Source organism: Bos grunniens, chromosome 29, assembly GCF_055505025.1.
Source record: "Bos grunniens cultivar Pamir isolate PY7600 chromosome 29, Bosgru_T2T1.0, whole genome shotgun sequence".
Lineage (NCBI taxonomy): Eukaryota > Metazoa > Chordata > Mammalia > Artiodactyla > Bovidae > Bos > Bos grunniens.
This window is the reverse complement of record NC_141193.1, coordinates 49930398-49954291: the sequence shown is the minus strand read 5'-3', so window position 1 is coordinate 49954291 and position 23894 is coordinate 49930398. Positions and strand designations below refer to the sequence as shown.

Sequence of the window (23894 nt, the reverse complement as noted above, 5' to 3'; positions counted from 1 at the left end):
GTATGTTTTTTAACAAGTAAACTTTTTTTTTTTACTTTAGAGGTAAAAGTGATGATAAGTACAGATCCTACTTCCTATGTGTCACCTAGGAGATAATCAGGTTTTCTTTTGGGGGATACTGCTTAGCTGAAGAAGTGTATGGCATAGAGGATGAAAGCATAGGCTTTGTAGTCAGATCTGGTTTTGAATCTTGGTCAGTATGCTTCTGAGCTGTATGGCATTGCCTCAGAAGGTAGTAATGCCTGCCCTACTAGAGTTGTGAGATGCAGGACCCTGCCTTAGTACACTGCCTAACATGAAATAAAGAACTCATCAGTGTTTTGTTTATTCCTTTAAGACTTAAACCAGTCCTAGGAGATGGGAGTCTAGCTGTGATGTTACGGTTTTCTTTCACGCCTGAAGCTTTACTTGCCGCCACCGCTTCAGCTCACTGCCACTACCCTGGGCTGTGACCTCTTTCTGCAGTAACCACAACTGAGTTCATTGTCAGTAGTCTGGAGATACTTAACTCAGTTTCCTTAAAATAGTCTGTTGAGGGGATCCAGGGGATCTGCAGATCCCTTAAAATTATTTATAAGATTTAGTGTTTCTGTATGTATATGTGCGTTTCCACTGGGCAGCTGTACAGCTTTCATCTCTCACTGGGGCCAGTGACTCAAAAAAGGTAGAGAATCCTTGTTTTATTCTTTTCTGATGCAATTAGACTTTTTAGACATTGCTGCTAAAGTAGTTGTCCTAAAATCTCCATTAGCAGTCCATGATGAATTCTCCTATGATGAGTCTCTGTTTCTTTTTTGCCCTGTCTGAATTCCAAAGCCTGTGGACTCGTTGTTATAGCACATGTGAGTGGAAGAGGAGAAGCAGAAGGACCTCATAAGATTTTCTAGAATTCCTGATGCCTTAGTTGGACATCTAGGAGTTAGTGGAGCAGAAACGTATGTTCCTGAGGTAGAGTTTGTGAGCCTTGAAGGACAGTTTAGTATTATCCAGCAGTCCAAACATTTTAATTTTCCATTTTGATCCTAACATGTTTTTACTCATGTATCACCGTGTCTTTGTTCATGCTTTTCATCAGCCTCGAATTCTGCTTCCTGTCTGGTAAGGCAGAGAACGCAGGGTGGTGAGGAGACTTGGGGTAGCTGGGGGAGTAGCCACTTTGGACCCAGACATGTTGAACAAGATGTGCAGATTGTAAGTTTCCAGATAGTGAGGGTTGGAACTAGGCTGTATGAGTCAGCACCCACATCGAAGCCAGAGTCAAGGCTTCTGCACAAATAATAAGGGTGATGGCAATCGTCAGGTCAAAGAGTAAAACACTGAGACTAGAGCTCGGGAGCCACGCAGGGTTATGAGGTAGAAGGCCAGAGTTGGGCAGCCTTAGAAACCAGAAGAGCAGTGAAAGTAGAGTGGGAACGAGTTTCACTGGACACTGTCGGCAGTGGTTGATAACTGATTGTATGGCCTCAGCTCAGATGTTGACTATGCTTGCGTGTTTCCTGCTGTGGCAGGAGCCATGCCCAGTGAGAACAGCCTGGGCCTTACAGGTGGAAGCAGGTAATCAGGAGCGTTTAGCTCAGCTGGGACTTGTGGGCTCGAGGAAGACAATTGCTTCTGGCAGTAAAATCCTAAACAGCTTGGCTACCTTTAACATAGGATGCTAAACTTTTTATTGAAAGAATTATTCACATTTGTAATCCACATTTGCTAGCGTGAAGCTCATAAGTATATGATTTCACTCTTCTGCTTTAAATTGTTTCAAACAAGTAAGTAACTTATGTTATTTTTTCTTTCTTTCTCCAGAATATGCCAGATCTCCACAACCTTCCAATAGTGGCTGGTTGGAAAAAATACCCCCTCTTTTTTGGTACTGCTGTATTTGCTTTTGAAGGCATAGGAGTGGTAAGGATTTAGTCTTTATTGTTATTTTTTAAAATCTTAAGTCAACACAGAGACTTACTTACATTTAAAAATACATGGTTTTCTTTCCTGTTTCTGGGTTTTTTTGTTGTTGTTGTTATTTCTATTTTTTTATTCCTAGAAAATGATTTGCATTTTGGTATGATAATCTTGAATTACAGTTTAGTTCCTCTACTAACCAGGAGTTCATCCATGTTTTATCTTGGATAATTTTCTTAATAAGTAAAATGAGAGCATTAGAATAGACTATTTTTAATATTTTGTTGTGAAAATTTTCAAACCTATATAGTGTGATGAACTCCTCTGTAAACATCACCAAGCTTCAAAAACCATTAATTCATGGTTAATTTTACCTGATCTATATTCACTTTACTCTGTCAAGTCTGGGTTATATTTAGACAGATCCCAAACATCATATCTTATAGATTAGATTACTAGAAATTGGTTGAAATTGTTATAAAGTTTACTATTACATAAGAAGAGTCAAACATACATTCTTTTTAGATTTATGCATATCATATTTGTTTTGTGAAATGATGTTATCATGAAGCTAATACCAAGAGATACAAACATCGTGAGGATTCTGAGATCCTAAATATTTCCATTTAAGATGCTTCCAGTTCAGGGACACCCTTGTTGCCTAGTGGTTAAGACGCTGAACTTCCAGTTCAGGGGGTGCAGATTCGGTCCCTGGTTGGGGAGATAAGATGCCAAATGCCATGCGGTGTGGCCAAAAAATTAAAAAAGATGTTTCCCACTCATTGAAAACCTGAAACGTATAGATCTGGGCAAAATAGGATATTGCTATTTGTGTGCTCAGTCAGTCGGTCATGTCCAACTCTTTGTGACCCCATGGACTGTAAGCTGCCGGGCTCCTCTGTCCATGGAAGTTTTCGGGCAAGAATACTGGACTGGGTTGCCATTTCCTACTTAAGGCAATCTTCTCGACCCAGAGACCAAACCTGCACTCTTGTGTTTGGCAGGCGGATTCTTTGACACTGCCACCTGGGAAGCCCGCATACTACATTTGATCTTGGTCAAAAGACCATGTCTTTTTGTCTTTTCATACTGTTCATGGGGTTCTCAGGGCAAGAACACTGAAGTGGTTTGCCATCCCCTTCTCCCTGGGCCACTGGGTCCTTCTCCAGTGGCCCAGACCTGATGCTGGGAAAGGTTGAGGGCAGGAGGAGAGGGGAGCAACAGAGGACCAGATGGTTGGATGGCATCACTGACTCAATGGATGTGAGTTTGAGCAAACTCAGGGAGATAGTGAAGGACAGAGAAGCCTGGCATGCTACATTCTGTGGGGTCGCAGAATCAGACACGACTTAGCAACTGAACAGTGAAAGGCTGTAGCTTATGTTTCACAGACTGATGTTTGGTGTGGGAGCGGAACCACTGATAAACATCTGTTTGTATAAACCACAGACAAAATAGAACTGAGACAATTTTATGCGATTTTAGTTGGGTTTCTGCTCTCTGAATTCTCCTTTACAGAATTCTTACTAATTCTTGGAAGCTCCATTTATCAGTGTTGTAGATTTTCATTTCTGCTTTAACTAGTAAGCTGTAGTTAAGCTATTGGACATTTCCAGTTAAGTGTTGTTCTCTGACATCTCAGATTCAACAACTCTGAAGTCTGACACATACTTTTTCTTTTTAATATAAAATCAGTTTCACTTTCTCATTTCTCTATTTCTTTTAGTTTACTTTTGGTTGCTCAAACTTGAAACACTGGAGTATTTCTTTTCACTGTGTCCCTGGTTTCCCCATTCCAGCCAGTAGCTAAGACGTATTGAGTTTTCTTTTTGTATTTCCCCAAATCAGCTCCATAAATGAGGTTACGTGTGAAACAGGCGGCGCTGCTTCGTGCAGGTGGAGCCTCCGTAGTGTCCGTTTCCTTCGCTTCCTGCTTTCCTGGCTGCACTGGCTCCACCCCTGACTTGAGCTTCTCCTTTCAGTCTGGGTTTCCTCTGAGCATAGGACATGTGCACTCTTCTGTTTTCTGTTAATCACTCACAGTTTTCATATGGACTGACCTAACTCACCTGAAGAGCGGAGATAACATCAGTTATTATCTCACGAGGTTATTGTGAGGACTATATGAGATCCTACATGCAAAGCTTTTAGAAAAATACCTGGCACATTGTAAGCACTCAGTAAATACTTATTATAACTTAGTGTCTTTTACTGTGTGGTCAGATTTGTATGCCCAAAACCTCCAAAGATTTGCCTACAAATTAAACTTTTAAATTAGCCCCCCTTTTTTTTTAAGGTTTTCTTTTTCCCCCCATAATGTAAATATTTATTCATCTCATTGGGTCTTCCCTGGTGGCTCAGATGGTAAGGAATCCACCTGCAATGTGGGAGATCTGTGTTTGATTCCTGGGTTGGGAAGATCCCCTGGAGAAGGGAAAGGCTATCCACTCCAGTATTCTGGCCTAGAGTATTCAATGGACAGAGGAGTCCACGGGGTCGCAAAGAGTCAGACACGACTGAGTGACTTTCACACTTCACACATTCATCTCATTAAATTGACAGACGACAGATACAGTTGGATAGAGAATCAGTTGTAGATGTGTGTACTTGGGTCAGTATGTGTGCATGTACCTATTAACTCTGTCTGCTGAGAGAGCAGAAAGCAGTGGTACCCAGGAGCACTGAGCCCGCTTAGTGCCCAGATCTTGAGTTCTAAATCTGATTTTCCAGCAAAGGAAACAAAGTTCTTTGGAGAAATGGCTGCTTACAGGACGGAAGCAAGGAAATTCAAGGTGTATCTGGAGCATATTGTGGTGCCAGAGAGTGTGTGTGTGTGTGTGTGTTAGCTGCACAGTTGTGTCTGACTCTGAAACCCCATGGTCTGTAGCCTGCCAGATTCCTGTCCGTGGAGTTTTCCAGGCAAGAATATTGGAGTGGGTTGCCATTTCCTTCTCCAGGGGACCTTTCTGACCCAGGGATTGAACCCTCATCTCTTACATGTCCTGCATTGGCAGGCAGGTTCTTTACCCACTAGTGCCAGCTGGGAAGCCCTGCCAGAAAGTATGGAAGTGCTCACAAAACAATAGATGCACATCAAAAGGACAAAGGACCTCACCTGATAGAATTCATGATGAGCAAAGCTGGAATGATAGTAGTAGCAAAATGCTGCTAAGTCGCTTCAGTCGGGTCCGACTCTGTGCAACCCCATAGACGGCAGCCCACCAGGCTCCCCTGTCCCTGGGATTCTCCAGGCAAGAACACTGGAGTGGGTTGCCATTTCCTTCTCCAATGCATGAAAGTGAAAAGTGAAAGTGAAGTCGCTCAGTCGTGTCCGACTCTTAGCAACCCCATGGACTGTAGCCCACCAGGCTCCTCCATCCATGGGATTTTCCAGGCAAGAGTACTGGAGTGGGGTGCCATTGCCTTCAGCAGTAGTAAACTATAAAACAAATATATATGAATCCCTATGAATGCAAATATGTGATTAAATAAATAAGCACAAAGGGCAGATTTCCAAGTAGCTTATGTAGATACTATCCTCAAGGAGTTGTAAGTTAATCCCCCCAGTCCCTGGAGTGTGGGCTGCCTGTAGTGATTTGCTTCTAATGAGTAGAGTGTGAGGAGGAGGAAGGAAAGAACTTTATAAGCAGAACTTTACTGGCAAACACTGCCTTAACCAGGGGATCAAAATGAACTTCACCAGCGATAAAGCATGTTGACAGCATGTGTGATAAGAAGGGCATCACACTTCCATGGTGTACTTTTATGAAACCTATAATCCCAATCTAGCCATGAGGAAGACATCAGACAATTAATAGAGGGGCAATGTGCCAAATACATACCATGCTCCTCAAAACTGTCAAGGTAATCAACAGAAAGGAAGGATCAACAAACTGCCCCAGACCAGAGGACACTGAGGACACATGATGGCAAAATGCAAGGTGCTGTCCTGGCCAGGACCCTGGAGCAGAAAAAGGACATTTATGAGAAAACTGGTGAAATCCAAATAAATTTTGGAGTTTAATTGTAATGTCCCAATATTGGTTCTTAGTTATAACACATGTACTTCAGTTGTGTAAAATGTTAATCAAAGGAGAAATTGGTCAGGAGTATATGGGAGTCTTCTGTTTATCTCTGTATCTTTTCTGTGAATCTGAAATTATTCTGAAATAGAAAGTTTATTTGTTAAAAAAAGCTGACAGTTTTGTGTATTAAGAGCTGATTTCAAATCTTTTTATTTTAGGAATTTAAAAAATCTGTAGTCTGAAAAAATATGTAATATTTAGAAAAATACATCAACAATTACGTGTTGTATATACTATAGAAAGATTAATTTGGGCACCTGTCAGGCAGATGCTATATTGTTTTCATTTACTTGCATTCTCTTCTTAGGTCCTTCCACTGGAAAATCAAATGAAAGAATCAAAACGCTTCCCCCAAGCATTGAATATTGGCATGGGGATTGTCACAGCGCTGTATGTATCATTAGCTACTTTAGGATATATGTGTTTCCACGATGATATCAAAGGCAGCATAACTTTAAATCTTCCCCAGGATGTGTGGTAGGTAGACAAGAGTTTGTAAACCTAATTTGTATATTTTATAAATATAATTTACTAGTGTTTTATGATAAAGGTGTATTTTTAGTTTTATGATTTAAAGATTTAAAATCCTTACTGTGGTCTCTTTATTTGTGTAATCTAAATTTTTTCATAATCTTCAGAGGAGATGATCTGATTTTACAGATTTTTGTGGCATATTTTTAAAAGATTAAAAATTACAGGTTGTTCCAAATTTGGATAACAAGCGAAACATGAACTCTTTTAATATGGACTCACTTTAATAAAAAATTTAATACTTATCCTTGCTGCCAAAAATCTAACATTCTGGGTTTCTGATAAAATCATCTAACCTGTCACTGTGGCCCTCAAGGTTTTCACGGTCAGCTTTCATACCGTGTGTGCCTCAGTCCTTTCTGAGCACAGGACACGTCACGCAGGTGACCCTCGAACAACAGGGGTTTGAACTGCATGGGTCCACTTATATGGATTTTTTTCAATTAACACATTAGAAAAATTTTTGAGATTCATGACAATTTGAAAAAACTCAGAAACTACATAGCCTAGAAATATAAAAAAGGTATGTCATGAATCTATAAAATATATGTAGCTGTACCTGTAGCATACAAGATATTAGTTAATTGACTGTCAGTAAGGCTTCTAGTCAGTAGTAGGCTATTAGTAGCTAAGTTTGGGGGGAATCAGAAGTTATATGCAGGGTCAGACCCCAACCCCTGCATTGATCAAGGGTCAACTGTAAATAGTGTGGGGCATCTTAATATTCTCTTTAATATTAGAACCATATTCTGCTAAATGAAGCAATATATAGAGTCTTTATCTTCTTCCAGAGATTGATCTTTGGAGATTTAATAAAGATACTGGTGGTGATTATGATGTAGACTTGCTCCCTTATTTATGAAATGGAAAGTAACTCCTTAGTTTTGATAAATGCAAAGAATAAATATTGACCTAATATCATGCTGCTCCTTTAGCTGTTTGGATGGAAGTCTGTGAAACCTTAAATTTAAATATTTTGACTGGCTTCCTGATGAGTTTGATTGCTATTCAGTAGTCATTTGAATCCTGGGTCCTCATTGGAGTCCAGGATGTTGTTAGAACAAGTGTTTGTAGGGAACCATTTATGATAGGGAGAAAGTACCTAGAGTAGTTTCCAGGTTGCACAAGTCTCACATATGCAGTGTGTTTATCTTTGGTTTTTAAATTACAGTTCTACTTTAGCTATGATATATTTAGGAAGGCATTCTGAGATGGAACTGTCTCAGTGTTATACATTTGTTTCAAGCTGGAGACATGCCTACAAACAAGACATGTGGTTGTTTGGCATTTATTTCATTAACCTATTTTATAGTTGATAATATAAATTTTTTTCCTTCAAAAGTGCTCCTTTTTTTCTTTTTTGTAATAGTTTAGTATGGAGTATAGACAAATAGCTTAATATAAGAGGATCAAGGCTAAGAATTATGGTAGTTTAGTTTCTCTTTCAAAGATAGTACAGTGTCTAGAAAACAGAATGATACATTTCTCCACTTGAAGTAATGTTTAGACTAAATCCTAAAAGCAAATTTATAAGTAAATTTGACAAGTACTATAAGATATAGGTGGGGAAACGATCTCAGAATCCTCCCCTACCCTTATTCATGAATGTATCTAAAGAAAGTCTTAAGGGGGAAGATACCGAGGTGGGAGTGCCTGCGTGTCAGGTTGAGACGCTCCTCTCCACAGGGAGCTAGGAACCTGGCGAAGTAGCAGTGGACACGGAGGTGGAGGGCATGCTTTTGGTTTTCACAGCTAAACCGCAAGGGGATGGTACTGTCCCTGCAGTAGCTCTAATGAATCCTTCCCTTTTTCTGCATCCACTTCCCACCTTTGCCTTGTTCCCTAATTGCTATGGCTCCCCAGTTAGAAAGGAACTCATTATAAGCCTTAATTAAAAACAGACTATCAAATAAAACAACTCTCCACTTTCAGGTTGTGACTGTTTTTTTAGTCAACAAGATCATAGTTTCTATTCAGGAAAACCTGGTTAGACACCTGCTTTTTATTTAGAAGAGGGGAGCCTTGTATCCTTGGAAACAAAAATCTGTACAAAACAGGAAAGCAAGTCAAGGTACTCCCCTTTAGAGAACCGATGTTGAGTAACACCTTCTTGTGGAGACATGCCTTTTCTGGCTTACAGTCTATTTCTTTATGGTCTGCAATTGTGCGTGCGTGCTCAGTTGCTTCAGTCATGTCTGACTCTTAGCAACCCCATGGACTGTAGCCCACCAGGCTTCTCTGTCTGTGGAAAGAATACTGGAGTGTCTTGTCATACCCTTCTCTAGGGGATCTTCCCAACCTAGTGATCAAACCCAAACCACCTGCCCCGCCCCCCCGTCTCTTACATCTGCATTGAGAAGTGAGTTCTCTGCCACTAGGACGGTTAAAATACTAGCCATGGTTGAGGGATACTGGAGAGAAGGCGGTTGTCTTTTATAATGATAATCTTCCAAAATAATAAGTTTGGACTAGGATAATCATGGGGTTATCTCAGAGATTCCTATCTTGAATTGCTATGTATGAGTCCCTTCTTCCCTCCCCTTCCTGTGCTTCAGGCAATAGGCTGAGCAGTTTAGGGAATGTGTAATGTACTCTTTATTGGCTGGGTATTGATCTTGGAGAGGTAGCAGTGATGTGAAGCGAGATCTTAGTTCCCTGCCCAGAAATTGAACCTGGGTAGGCTGGATGAAGCACCCTACTCCAGTACTCTTGCCTGGAGGATCCCATGGACGGAGGAGCCTGGTAGGCTGCAGTCCATGGGGTCGCTAAGAGTCAGACACGACTGAATGACTTCACTTTCACTTTTCACTTTCATGCATTGGAGAAGGAAAGGGTAACCCACTCCAGTGTTCTTGCCTGGAGAATCCCAGGGACGGGGGAGCCTGGTAGGCTGCCGTCTGTGGGGTCACACAGAGTCGGACACGACTGAAGCGACTTAGCAGCAGCAGCAGCAGCCTGGATGAAACTAGCCACTAGATCAGCAAGGGTTAGAGGCTAGAAGCTCTTGCCCCCATTGAAGTGCATTTCTCATGGAGGCAAAAACTGTGAAAAGAGATACAAAGTTTATTATTAGACACATAACACAATCACAAGTGCGAGGGCCCAGTGGAGAAACTTTGTGTAGCTGAGATAGATGTGAGGCAGAGATGCACACCTGGAGGGAAGGGGTGGGGTGTCCCCCTTAGCGATAGGGAGCACTGCAAGAGGCAGGTAAGGCGTTCATATAGGGCTGTTCTTCTGGGTCTTTGTTTACTTTGGGCCAATTATCTGGTTTCTTTTTCCACACCTGACTTACCCCAGGACCCTTCCCCATAGGCATGTGCAACACCATGGACTGTAGCCCGCCAATCCTGGGCTGGAATCCATTTTCCAGTGGATGCCAGGCAGCCTTGGCCTTACGTACTAAGGGGGGGTGCCCTCTCCTTTGACCCCGAGGAGCTTTTGTGTACATGTTCAGTGTCTCCCTTGCCCCAAGGATGGGAAATATATGACCTCTTGATCCTTTACGCAAACAGGGTTTAGCCCCTCTCTGCTTCTGCCATGACTGTTACCTTAAGGTGTCCACAGAAGATATAGCCTGGCTATTTTCCCTGTTTCTGTTGTTATTTCTATTTCAAAGTGCAAAGAGGAGGCTGGTTGTAAATACATAATCTGGAGTCCCCCCTATCTCCTGTCTCAGGAAATGCAAACAGGAGGCTAGCTGTAGAGTGTCTAGCCTGAAGCCCATTTTTTTTTTTTGGCCCCAAGAAATGTAAGCAGGAGCCCACCTAATTCCTGCCTCAGATATGAAAGCCAATGACTGTCACAGGAGCCTAGGGAACCCAGCTACCAGCCATGAGAAGCTGTAAAGGGCTTTTGATGCCACGTTGACTTAAAGTCTCAAAGTTCATGTGGGGTATTCCTACAAGAAAAGGTTGAATTAGAGAGCAGCCTCAGAATAAAGCAAGTATGGATTAGAGAGACTCCACGTTATTAATTACTTATTACCTTCAATCTTAGTGAGGCATCATCTTTTAAAACTAGTTATGAGTGATATTGTTTAATGTAGTGCATTTAGCTTTTGAAGTAAAGGGTATATTTTAAAGATTATAATAAAATAAATTGGGCTTCCCCGAGGGCTCAGGGGTTAAAGGACCTCCTGCAATGCAGAAGACACAGGAGACACAGGTTCAAACCTTGGGTCGGGAAGATCCCTTGGAGGAGGAAATGGTAACAGACTCGAGTGTTCTTGGAGCCTGGCAGGCTACAGTCCATGGAGCCTCACAGAGTCAGACATGACTGAACGACTAAACAATCAAGTAAATTCACAGTTCTGAGCTAGAAATGAGCACCTTGAGGCAGAAACCCTGCATCTCTGGGTTTGTGATGCATCTCCGTAAAATAGCACATTACTCAGCACTTAGTAAATATTCATTAAATAGTATTCTAGGTATAAAAGCATTTCCCTTGTAACTGCTAGTCTTAATTGAATGATGTTTCGGCAGTGTTTTTCTAGGATTTCCACTTGAGTAACCCAAATAGCAGACATTCTTCTCCTAAGAGATATCAAGGGTATATTAAGTTTTCAGATAAACAGACCTTGAGAAGCAGGAAAGTGACGTCTTCCGTCTCACACATGGAATCCTTTTGAAGCACACATTGGATTGGAAAATTCAAACAGGAGAGAAGCATGTAAGAACAGGGAAGACATGGGGTAGATATTTTAATTTATTTAGATAAGTGAACTGGGACTTCACATTCCCCACAAAACAGAATAACATCTTAAGTCTGAGTTCCTGTTTGTAGCATACAGGAACTAGGAGGCTGAATATTCTGGGAAATATAGCTGACAGATAGTGTCAGATAATCAAGCTGTCTTAATTGATCCTACCAGGAAATCTGAGAGTTGACTTCTGAGGAATTTGTTACCTAAGATGAAAATGTTTAGGCAAGAATGGAATCACCAAGAGGCACAGTAAATAAAGATGTAGAGAAATATAAGGAAACAGGATAAAGAAGATTTGTATATTCTGAACTATTTCTTCCATTCTCGCCCTCAGAAATTCTTAATGATACTCTTCCAATATGAAAGTTGCCTATACCTAGGAATCCTGGCTGAAATGACCTCTGCCTTTCCTTTCCTCTGTCTGTCTTCTTTTTTCATCACAGTAAATAGTATTAAATTTCTGAAACTATTAGTATATATGGCCAAGATTAGTACATATGGACAATTACCACAGATACATGCTTAAAACCAAAATGAGAACAAAGGTTGATAAACATGTAGGAAAGTTGAGTATAGAAAAACAGAGTGCTTGAAATTATAGATAAGAAACATAGAAATTAGGGGGTTCTTGAAACAAAAATAAAAACAGAATAGTTAATTTTAAAAGACTGTAATGCTTCTCTTTAACACTGATTTCTATATTACTCTCTGATGGATCCTTAACAAATATACCAGCTTCTAAAAAGATACTGACCATTTTATTTCCCATTTTTACTCTGGGTAATAGCCAATGATAGTAATTACATATAATTAATATTACTGAGTGGTGTTAATAATAACCAGATTCTTAACTTATATAATTTGTTTTATACCAATAGAAAAGTTATTCTACCTATATGCTTAATGATATAGTTTTAGATATATTGCTAATTATATTTTTAAAACATGTAAGTTAAAAGATAATTAGAAAAAAGGACTGTACTAATAAACTGATAAGAATATTCAATTCTCCAAAATTATGTATCAAAGCATATGAAGCAGGAGTCTTTTGGTTATTTTGTACATTTCAATAGCTTGACCATTTATGTTTAAACTTTAAAAAATCAAGGTGAGAAATATATCTTGAGGTCTTTTTAATAGTAAGTTTGTACTGTTCCTAGCCCTAAGGCCTTCCTTCTTTCCTTAATTTTGCTGTTTGTAGTGTTTTCAAATCTGTTTCCACTCAGCTTTCTTCTTCCTCATTCACTCCTAGGATGGATACATTATAGAAGGAGACTTAATCGAATTCCTTCTTGTTTGGCAGCTGTTTAGGAAAACTGTTTGTAATCTTGACATATTCGTGATATCATGCAGTGTTTGTCTTTTTCTCCGTGGCGTGTTCACTCAGCATAGTGCCCGCTGGGTTCATGCATGTTGTCTTGTTTTTGCTCATGCACGTTGTCTTAATATGAATCTAACTTTCTTTTTATTTTGGTTATATCCATTTTATTTCTTTTATTTTTATTATGACTTAGATAAACAGAGAATAGATTGGTGTTTGCCAGGGGCTGGTAGATGGGGGAAAAGAGAAGAGTTTTGTAAAACAATACAAGCTTTTGGTTAAAAGATGAATAAGGTCTGAGTATCTAATGTATAATGTGGTGACTGTGGTTGATATTGGAGAAGGCAATGGCACCCCAGTCCAGTACTCTTGCCTGGAAAATCCCATGGACGGAGGAACCTGGTAGGCTGCAGTCCATGGGATCGCTAAGAGTCGGCCCGACTGAGCGACTTCACTTTCCCTTTTCACTTTCATGCATTGGAGAAGGAAATGGCAACCCACTCCAGTGTTCTTGCCTGGAGAATCCCAGGGACAGGGGAGCCTGGTGGGCTGCCGTCTATGGGGTCGCACAGAGTCAGACACGACTGAAGCGACTTAGCAGTGAACCACTGAAGCAGCAGTGGTTGATATTACTGTATTGTATGATTGAAATGTGCTGAGAGTAGAATCGGTGTTCCCACCAAAACATAAAAAAATAGGCAAATACATGAGGTGATGGATGTGTTTGTTAATTAATTCTGTTTGTGGGAACTCTTTCACAATGTGTATCAAATCATCATGTTGTAGATTTTAAATGTCTTATAATTTCATTGGTTAGTTAAATGTCAGTAAAGCTGGAAATGAAAGAATGACTAAATTTTGAAAATTTTTTAACAGGTTATATCAATCAGTGAAAATTCTGTATTCCTTCGGCATCTTTGTGACATATTCAATTCAGTTCTATGTTCCAGCAGAGATAATTATCCCTGTGATCACATCCAGATTTCATGCTAAATGGAAGCAAGTCTATGAATTTGCAATAAGGTCCTTCTTGGTTACTATTACTTGTAAGTATCACTGCATACTTATATCATAATGATTTTTATTGTTGAATTTCTTCTAATGAAGCTACTTAAAGTATATTTTTTATATTTTTGAAATAATTTTGTTCACCTAACTAGATACATTTTGGTTTAAAATTCTGTTATTCTACTGATATAGAAGAAAATCATAAATCAGACCCTATCACATGTAAAACAAGTAACCGAATTATTATTTTCAAAATAATATCACTCATGATTGAAATATATATTTAAATCAGATGCATAAGCGACTCTTTATATGGTTGATAACATTTTGCTTTGGCTTTCTAGTTTTCCTGAGGTTTTTTATATCTGCTAACTTTTGTGTATTTAACAGTTCAGCTCTCCATGACTCCCTATACAAATGGGTTTTGTTCTGTTTTGGTCTTTAACAGTTTTAGTGGCTTATTTTACTTACTATTGGAAGGAGTGTGTATAATCTCTTATTATAGTTGCATATTATAAAATGCCCCACAAGGTAGAATTAATCATGCAGACTCGTGGAGAGGGGCCTTTCGTTTGGTGTAGCACTCTCAGTGACGTGACGGTTCAAAACTCAGGCCTCCCACTTCCTTGCTGGGTCTTAAGTTACAAACCATCTTTGAGACATTTAAAAATATGAACAAAGTGGTTAGAAGTTGCTGTTAATACTATCATTATTATCACCACTTTTATTATAATTGCAAAGAGAAAGATGATTGCCCCACTGACCTATCTGATGGGATTGCCTAGGATGATACCAAGGACGAGATGACTGGTGACTGGGGGTAAGCAGCTTTGGAAATTCTCAAGAAGATTTGAGTAACTATCTTGGCCCATTCGAGGTTAGAGAATGGTAGAACTAGAAATTCTGGGTAACTCTGTAAATTGCATTGAGCACCTTGGGGTGCAGCTTATGCCTAGATTTAAAGAATTGGGTGTATTATATTTTGTTCAGGGAAACAGCAAAGCTGGGCAAAGTAGATAAAGAAGATAAGACATACTTTTCGAAGCAATTATTTAAATGAAATATGTCAACTAATAAGGGAAATCACATTGAGGAATGAAGTCAGTAAACCCATACTCCATTGTCTAATGAAACACCCAGGTGGAAAAATTATTTTAAAATGTTTTAGAATATTCTTTACACATTACTTTTATTGACATTTTGACAGCTGTACTAAATAAAAAGACATATTTCAGGCAAAGTCCTTCTATCAGGAGATGTAAGGCAGTTCTATTCTGAATGCATGTCTCCTTTTAAGGTTAGCTACTGAATTTTAATAACTTCACCCACTTCTGCACATTGGCTGCTGTTATGTTGAGCTCCCTGTCTGCTGCGGTCCAGACCAGACTGCACCTCTACCTCCAGGAGTTTTTTCCCACAAGCCAGGGCTTTTTCTCAAGGGCTGAGTACATAGCACCAAGAGTTGCAGCCTGTTCTTTGTTGCTGCTTTCTTTTAGTTAAAAATAGAGAAGCCTGTTTAACCATATGTGAGGGCTATATTTACAGCATGCTTTGGACACAGAGAACACAGACCATGTCATATGCCCTTCTACTTCATTGAGACACATGGTTGGACACTGACCTGCATTTAAATCTTTGGCAGGTCCTTCAAGTTAAAGTCAACCGATGTTCATGACAGACCTGTTTTGTATCCGTTATCCAAAGCACCTGAAAATGTCCTGGGCAGGACTCTTTACTGACGGGTGTGTGGACAGCTGGCGGGACTTTGTCCTGTCTGAGGAGCGGGCTGTGCAGCGCCAGCAGGGGGAGTGGAGGTCCCGCTGGGTGTGCGCCTTTCAGGCCCCACAGTCCTTTCCAGGTGCTCGGCCACGTCTGCAGGGCAGATCTGCAGACTGTGGGGCTCATCAGCTTGGGTTGTATGTTATGTCTCGGTCTCCATTTAGTATGGAATCGCCCTTTCACAGCATCTTCTTCATGGAATCAAAAGCTTGAAAGGATGGGTCAGGCTCTTCCTGCGTGTTCCCTGTAGACCCTTACCTGCTAGGTAGGCATTACACAGGTAAGAGAGAAGAGTGACTAGCAACTGGCCAGAGGCCACCATGGATTGCAATAAATGCCTTTTATTTTAAAGGCAAACCTGTAGAAAAAGCTGCTAAATTTTGATTTCAAACCAGTATTTTGATCCCCTGTTTGAATTGAACCTACAGAATATGTTAAATACTACTTATTTCTGTTATTGTCCAATTCATTGATCCTTTTACTGTTTTTAATTTGAAAAGCCCTTGGATTTGAGAGTATGCTTTCTTCTTTTAGTAAACTGTGACTACATAAAGCATAAATCTTTGGTAGTTTGTAGAATACTAAGAAGAAGTACCAGAACCATTTAAGTTCGTTGTCACAATAGCTGAAAATAAGTACCATGCTGTGCCCTAGTATTCTATCTTAGAGTCAGTAGGTATATGGAGAGGATCATTCACTGTTTGTGCAATTTAAATTTGTGTGCTGCAACTAGAGAAAGCCTGCGTGCAGCACTGAAGACCCAGTGCAACCAAAACTAAAAATAAATAAGTTTTAAAACAGATTTATGAGCTAGAGTGTTGTTGATGCTATAGTAGCAAGCATTTTATTTTTTTCTCTGATATATCTGCTTTTACCATTAAGATGCAAGAAAATGGACCTTTTTTGCCATTGCTTTTTTTTCCACGTCAGAGACAACTTTGTACCTTAAGGACACATTCTTTTCCTCTATAATATAGTTTTTGGAAATGCTGAATAAGATTAATTAGTACTTACTAGATATATTCATAATAACTGTCTGTAAATGACAAAGGGCAGCATATTTATAGTAATCCTGTAGTGAATATTTGTAATGAATAAATTATCCTTATCCAAGTTATCCTTTGACTTACTATTTTTGTGATTTTTGAGTTCTTCTATGTCAGATTTGCCTAAAGTATATATATTTCACTTTCTTCTCTACTAACAATATCAAATAACATTTTAAGCCATTTTCATTAGCAAATATATATTGGTTATATAACATTTAAAGAATGACTTTATCTAATTGATAAATTTCATGATTTAAAAGCATTTGGTAAATGAAATTTTAGTCTGAATAAATAAATTCTAAAATACTATAGTGTTTCTCCAGATGCTTTTCCAAAATACTTTTACTCATAACAACTTGGCCTATTGGAAAACATTAGTAACAAAAAATAGACTCCAAAATGAAAGGCTCTTTAGATGACAAGGTGGTAGTTGTGTTGGTCTGGTTGTCCTTTTAAATACTGCCATCTACTATAAGTATTTTTTCACAAAATGGATAAAAGCCAATGGGTTCTGAAATGTTCTGTTGTGATTGAGAGTCATGCTTTATACTTACTTTGAGAGAAATGTTAAATGGTATAGCACACATCCATTATTAAACAAGGATTCACTTTATAAAGTATTTCTAGTTTAGAGTTCCAACTTCACATTATTTTACTTAGGAAGATTTATTGTCCTTCGGTCTTGTAGAAGTGCAGCTATGTTTATGATTTCAAAATAACTTTTTTAGGATTTTAGCTTTCATAATAATGTAAATAAAAAGTGTGTGGTTCTAAGAAATGTGGTAGTTCCAAATTAATGCCACATCCTCCTGGAAAAATATCGAGAGCCACAAAGAGAATATGGGGAGCGAGAAACCATAAACTAACAGTTAAGAAGTAAAGAAACCAGTAGACCAGAATCCCGAAACTTAATTACAAAGAGCATGAGTTAAATTACACACACACACACACCCCCACAGAAAGTTCAGTAAGAGACAAACATGCAGGAAAAAGAAAAGCAAAGGAAAGTAACCTTGGAAATAGAAGGATGACAAAGAATAGTGAGAAAACTGATAGCTTTTGAAGACGAGGAAAGGAACACCGACACATACATAATTAGAGTCCTCGCAGCTGAACTGTGCTTACATAGCCATCTTTGGTGGCGGCGGTGATAGAGTTGTCACAGCTTGCATGCCAGCAAACTTAGCTACTATTTCTGGTGGCAGCTCCAACCCTTCACAAATCGAGAAAGAATATGTCTCGATTTTTGCAAACCTGTTGATACCTTTTGGTAAGATAAGATCAAAAAAGTGCTGGATCAAAACTTGCAGAAAACTTGTCAATAGCTTGGCATAAAATCCTGCTGACAATAATGGTGCATAATTTTTTTTATCTTTTCATTTTTAAATAGCTTAGAAAAGCTGTACAAGACAGTAGAATTACCATAAACCCTTTACTCTGTTTCCTCTAATGTGAGCAGCTTACATACCACAACTGTTAAAGCCAGGAAATCAACATCGATAAAATGCTGCTGACTCATCTGCAGACGTCATTTTGCTTTCACCGGTTTTCCCTTTTTCTGATCCAGGAGCCAATTCAAGGTCCCGCTTGAATTTAGTTGTCAAGTCTGCTAGACTCTGCCAGTCTTGACAGTTATCTTTTTTGGTCTTCATTTAACCTTGACATCTTTGAAGTGTCAGTAATGCTGTAGAATTTCCTTCAGTGTAGACTTGTGTGATGCTTTCTTCTGATTAGGTTGAAGTTAAGCATCTTTAACAAGAATCCACAGGTGATGCTTTGCACTTCTCAGTACATCATATCATGGCTTATGACTGCTGATGTTAACTTTGATCACTTGGTTAAGGTGGTGTCTGTCAGGTGTCTTCACAGTAAAGGTGCTCTTTTTTTCCCTTTATAATTAATGAGTTTTTAATAGGGGTATTTCCTGTTGTTATACAGTTGGTGTTTAAAAAAAAAAAAGTGTAAAGTGTTAGTCGCTCAGTTGTGTCCAACTCTTTGCAACTCCATGGACTGTAGCCTGCCAGGCTCCTCCATCCATTGGATATTCCAGGCAAGAATACTGGAGTGAGTTGCCATTTCCTTCTCCAGGGGATTTTCTGACCCAGGTATCCAACCCAGGTCTCCTGCATTGCAGGAAAATTCTTTGTTGTCTGAGCCTTTTGCCCATTAATTTTAGGATCCTTCATTGACTTTTCCTGCAACAGTTATTACTGTAGTGTTTACTTAATAATGATTTTCCGTTTCCATGGTTTCTTCTATTTTGGTTAATTGGAATTCTAATGTAAGAAATAGTTATCTCTTCTCTTTGATTTAACCATTTGTTTATACCATACCAGCCCAGATTTTGTGTTTTATAGAATGAGCTTAATGGCAGAATATGCATTCTTTACCCAAAACCTCATAGCAAAAATTAAAAGTTGTTTATGTAAGAAGCCCTATTGATAAGTCAAACTCTGAGAACACTCAGTGTTTTGGTTTCTTTCTTTATTTTCATTTTTAGCTCAGAACAAAACGTGACAGATGCTTCCGCAAGCAATAGTCTCATAGTGCCTACTTGCATCAGTTAATTTTAATGTGTTGAAAGTATCTGCAGTTAGTGTTTACGTAGGTATTAGATATTTACATAAGGAAAATTTGTATTTTCAATTTTCTAGGTGCCGGCGCAATCCTCATTCCTCGTTTAGACATTGTGATCGCGTTCGTCGGAGCTGTGAGCAGCAGCACGCTGGCCCTGATCCTGCCGCCCCTGGTTGAAATTCTCACGTTCTCTAAGGAGCACTACAGTATATGGATGGTCCTGAAGAACGTTTCCATCGTGTTCACTGGGGTTGTTGGTTTCTTATTAGGGACATATGTAACTGTTGAAGAAATTATTTATCCTACTCCCAGAGCTATCACTAGCACTCCACACGGCCCCTCTTTAAATTTGAATTCCACATGCTTTACATCGGGTTTGAAATAGTAGGAGCAGAGAGATGAGTCTCCGGTTTCAAAATGATTTAAGAACCACTAGGACACGGCAGTACTGATAAGCTACAACATATTTCTTGGTTTTAAGTATTAGCAGCAATTTCAAAAATTTTAGTTTTGAAAATTGAAAAGATTAAAATGTTAAATAATTAAAGAAATACTCTATTACTTGTCTTTGAGTCAGAGATGATTCAACCGAGATTCTGTCTTTTACCTCCATGCTATTTTGTCACCTGGTTGAGAACAGGGTTTCAGCATTAAAAGAATTAAAGAAGATGGTATAGGTAGCTGAAATCTGACCACCCTAATGAATTTCAAAGTATCCTTCATGTTAGTATAGAAATATCTCAGTTGTGTTTTTATTAGAGAGCCAGATACTTACATTTACCCTTTGGAAGTTTAGAAAAACCTTCATTAGCCATGATGTAAGCATCAGAAAATCCCCCAATCAAGAGGACCTGTGCAAGAGTCTGACTTACTGTTTCAACCAGATTTGAAAGAGACTTTAAAAGTTGTGGAATACAAATTCCCTTGTTTTTTTTTTTTACATGTGGAAATAGATACCCAGGATGGTTAAAGTTAACTTGATTGAGACCACTCAGCTTGAGATCAAGAGAACATGATCTTTGGATTCCTGGTCCAGGATTTTTTATCTTTCATGTCACATCCTAGAAAAAGAATAAATTATGTTCAGTTCAACTTTAGTGTTAAGTCGGTTTAATATGATGTTTGCCAAGTGCATGTGACCTGAGAAGACAGTCAGGGAGCTCTGAAAAGCCTGCAGCACAGCTGTGGGGCAGAAGCAGCGCTTTAATGAACCAGTAGAAACACCTTGCTGGTTCAGCTTCTGGCAGGTGGACAGTGCCCAGCTGTCCTGTGTGTGGCTTTAGCTGTCCTTACTGTTTCTTCCTTTCTAGGTTTGTAGGTGGAGAAGGCAATGGCACCCCACTCCAGTACTCTTGCCTGGAGAATCCCAGGGACGGGGGAGCCTGGTGGGCTGCCATCTATGGGGTCGCACAGAGTCAGGCACGACTGAAGTGACTTAGCAGCAGCAGCAGGTTTGTAGATGCCATCTTTCCTAATGACAAAAAAGTAGGCACCTGGCATGATACAGGACCTGTGCCCTCTTTCTGGCCTTATGGCCTTCCTCATCAGAGCCTTCTATTGCTCCGCATGGGCAAATAAGAGAAAGATTCAAGCCAAGGGAAAATTGAGATAATAATAAACTGTTAAATACTGAGAGCTCCAGGCTTCTTCCAGAGAAATGCATTCTATTCTATTCCTCCATATTTTTCAAGTCCAGTTATTAACCAAAACAAAGAATCTCAGTAGGCATGGAAGATGAAAATGGTTAAATTTAAAATTGAGAATCTTAATTTTTTTTTTAAATCATAATTTAAAACTCATTGAATTTTTTAGTCAGGTTGGTGAAAGATATCACCAAGATCACTGCAGTGTATATAGTCTCTATTTTTGTATGTAAATGTCCATTCAAGTATTTTTTGCTTACATCATAGACTTGAGCATAATCCTAAAGGTATATCAGAAGCTTTGTTTTGGTACAAATTCATCAGCATTAAACTTAAAAAAAAACATTTGCGTCAAGAATCACCAATAATTATTTATGACACTTTTATGTCAAATCTGTTGTGTTGAACCTTTAGTCATGTTGGGAAAATGTGGAAGAAATTTTAGGAAAAGTAATTGCCATTGAAGCTAATGTTATATAACCTTGAATATAAGAGTAAATTAGGTATTTTTTTTAAGATATGTAGCTTGGTATAAAGTGACTTGAAAACTATTATTTGATACAAAGCACTATTAGAGTTTTTGTCAGCTGTCTCAGATAATATTTCTAGTCTGTGTGAAATTTTATTTTTGTAGTTTTGCCTTTGTTTATTTTCTTTATGAAATGTATCAACTTTAGTGAAATATCAAATGGTTAATCATAGCAATATATAAATTTTAATTTATTGTGAACAAATGTTGAGTATATTTTCAGAGTCAGGTTGAAATGCAGAAAGGAAGAGGTGGAGAACAGTTCTAGTTCTTAACAAGAAACACTATGTAGATGCAAATGCACTCTATAAGGATTTTGATGATTTATTTTATTTGCAAAAAAATCAAGCAGTATTTTTCCTTTGAAAATTATTTTTAATGAGTCATAACATTTTCTGAATGTTATTAGAGAAGATACTTTGATCAAACCAGCTATTGATTTTATTTGGGGACCTGAAAAAATGAGAGTGGTCGCACCTGTCCAGTTTTTATCCAGTATCTTTGGTCCATTGCATTCTGGCTAAAATGACGTCAGCGTTTCATCTGCCACCACAGTAAAACACCTTGGAAAGCCAGCCAGGTGTCCTATGAACTTTACTACTGGAAGGGGGAAGGTAAAGGAAAACATTATTCACCCCTGAAAACCTCAGAGATAAGCCAGTCACCTCTGTTCCTTTCCAGCCAAAAGGATTTCTCCAGTTTCAGAGTCCGCTTATCAAAACACTGACTCTCAGACCTTTCTATTTTATCAAAGGATCTGCTTTTCCCTGAATGGTATGGTTTCTCCACAAGTGAAGAAATAAGACCTAGTTTTTCTTAAAGACCAGTTTCTATAGTCTTACCAAGTGAAAAACATACTATGTTAGCAAATGCCACATTATGTTTTAATCCTGCCCTCTGGATTCTCCTCTGTCGAAATGATTTCTGCCTCTTGTCTGTATGATGCACTTAACATTTTTGTAAGTGTTTTATGCAATATGCATAAAATGATGCATGTTGTAAATGTCCTGACGTGGCCTAATTTCATTCAGTATTTTTGTAGTAGTTGTAGAAAAGCTAACTGTAAAGTGCTCTACAGATATTAATTGGGATATTAATTGAAATTCTATATCAGTGACATGTCCAGCTGTGGGCATGCTTTATTTACTCTAGCTTACCTGTGACATCTCCTCTGGGGCTGACATGCCAGAGAGGTCAGAACAGCAGCTGAGAAGTGCATTTGTTTACTGATAATATGTATCCCCTCATTTCTTCATGTGCAAGGGAGAAGATACATAACAGAGCTAATAGAAGTAATAAATAAAATTATTTAACTGATACCAGTGGCTCAGTGAATATTTTCTGTTGAGAAAATAACTTGGTAAAAACAAAGGCAATGCTATAAAATGAGTTTTTTTTAAATGAGTATTTTTATCTTTTTGCCTCAGTTAGCTCCCCTTCATAAAACAATTTGAGAGACTTTGATCTAAAAGGTATAACAACATACTTCTAACATTAAACGGCTGACTGAAATAACTAACAATTTGGCAGTATGGTTACCCATAATCTTATTCATGCCACTGGTGCTCACTAGGCTAAACTCCATTCTCAAAGTTGTTGGTTCTGACCTAGGAGATAAGAAAACATGCTTTAGAAATGTTATTTATTGCCCTATGATAAAATGAAATGACAAATCACTCTCATTCTTAAAATTATATGTCAAGGTTACCTAGCCCTGATGTATCCACATATATACATTCCAGTACTCTGTGTTATATACTAATATAATTTCCCATTTAAATTGGATCCAGACAGATGTGTGTTGAAAGATCACCCTGAAAATGATTCCTTTAGAGTTTTCTTGATAACAAATAGGAAAACACACGCTTGTACCATGAATAAATTAAGCTATGGAGTTTTGTTTCTCGAAATGATGTTGTTTGTTTGAGTGAAAACTACGTATCAGTGCACTTGAGTCAATTATATTTCTTTTAACTTATTTTTCTTTATAATATGAAAAAAAGTCTTTAAAAGTACTGTAACTTCTGAATTTTCAATAAAATATTATTTTGCTTGCAAATGCCTTTTTAAAATAAATTTGTCTTTTAGAAGGTTAAATGATGCAAATGTCATGAACTGCAAAGGGCACTGGTATATTCTACTGTAACATTTTAATCAGTCTTTGAGGTTAGTTCCTTGTCACGTGACCTTCTACATTGGAAGCTGCTGTTATGCACCACCGAGATACAAGAACCGAAGCTGACTGAGAATGGAAGGTCACGCTCAAAACAGTGACCTGAACTTCCTGCAGAGTAAATGCTGGGAGGGCAGTCTGCCAGTGCCACAGCCATGCCATCATTTACCGTTCTCATAGGGTCAAGACTGTACCAGTCACACTAATACGTTTTGCTTGCAGTATGCCAACCCCGAATCAAAGACCATAAAGGTATTTATACCTTGACAGCAATAATTGTGCTCTTGTGAACTTAAGAAAAGGGCATTCCATAGTTCATCAGAAGAGAAAGATTCTATACCTAAAGGTGCATTGGCAGCCTCATGTGTAATAGTGAACAGCTGAAAACAACCTAAATATTCAACACTAAAGAAATCATAAATTGTGATATTTTAGCCTATGTACAATTTTAGCCTCCAGAGCCTACAGTACAATAGTAATATTTTAGCCTAGAGATTACATTATTCTACTAACGTTCTACTGAAGATTAGTAATTTGGTAAAGAATAAATACAAAGAGTTAATTTTTTAACTGCAACTCTATAAAAATATGCTTTTGG

At 38.5% G+C, this 23894-nt stretch overlaps 1 protein-coding gene across 3 annotated transcripts in view; it reads left to right on the top strand.

Moving 5' to 3' along the window:
- SLC36A4 (solute carrier family 36 member 4) overlaps window positions 1-23182 on the top strand; it is a 41276-nt gene extending 18094 nt beyond the window's left edge. For all 3 annotated transcript variants that reach the window (XM_086384044.1, XM_086384045.1, XM_086384046.1), the window contains 4 exons: window positions 1801-1899; window positions 6289-6458; window positions 13415-13584; window positions 19029-23182. In XM_086384044.1, the coding sequence (XP_086240170.1) occupies window positions 1801-1899; window positions 6289-6458; window positions 13415-13584; window positions 19029-19336 (747 nt within the window). In that variant the 3' untranslated portion in view covers window positions 19337-23182. The remainder of the gene's footprint in view (window positions 1-1800; window positions 1900-6288; window positions 6459-13414; window positions 13585-19028) is intronic.
- The last annotated feature ends 712 nt before the right edge of the window (window positions 23183-23894 follow it).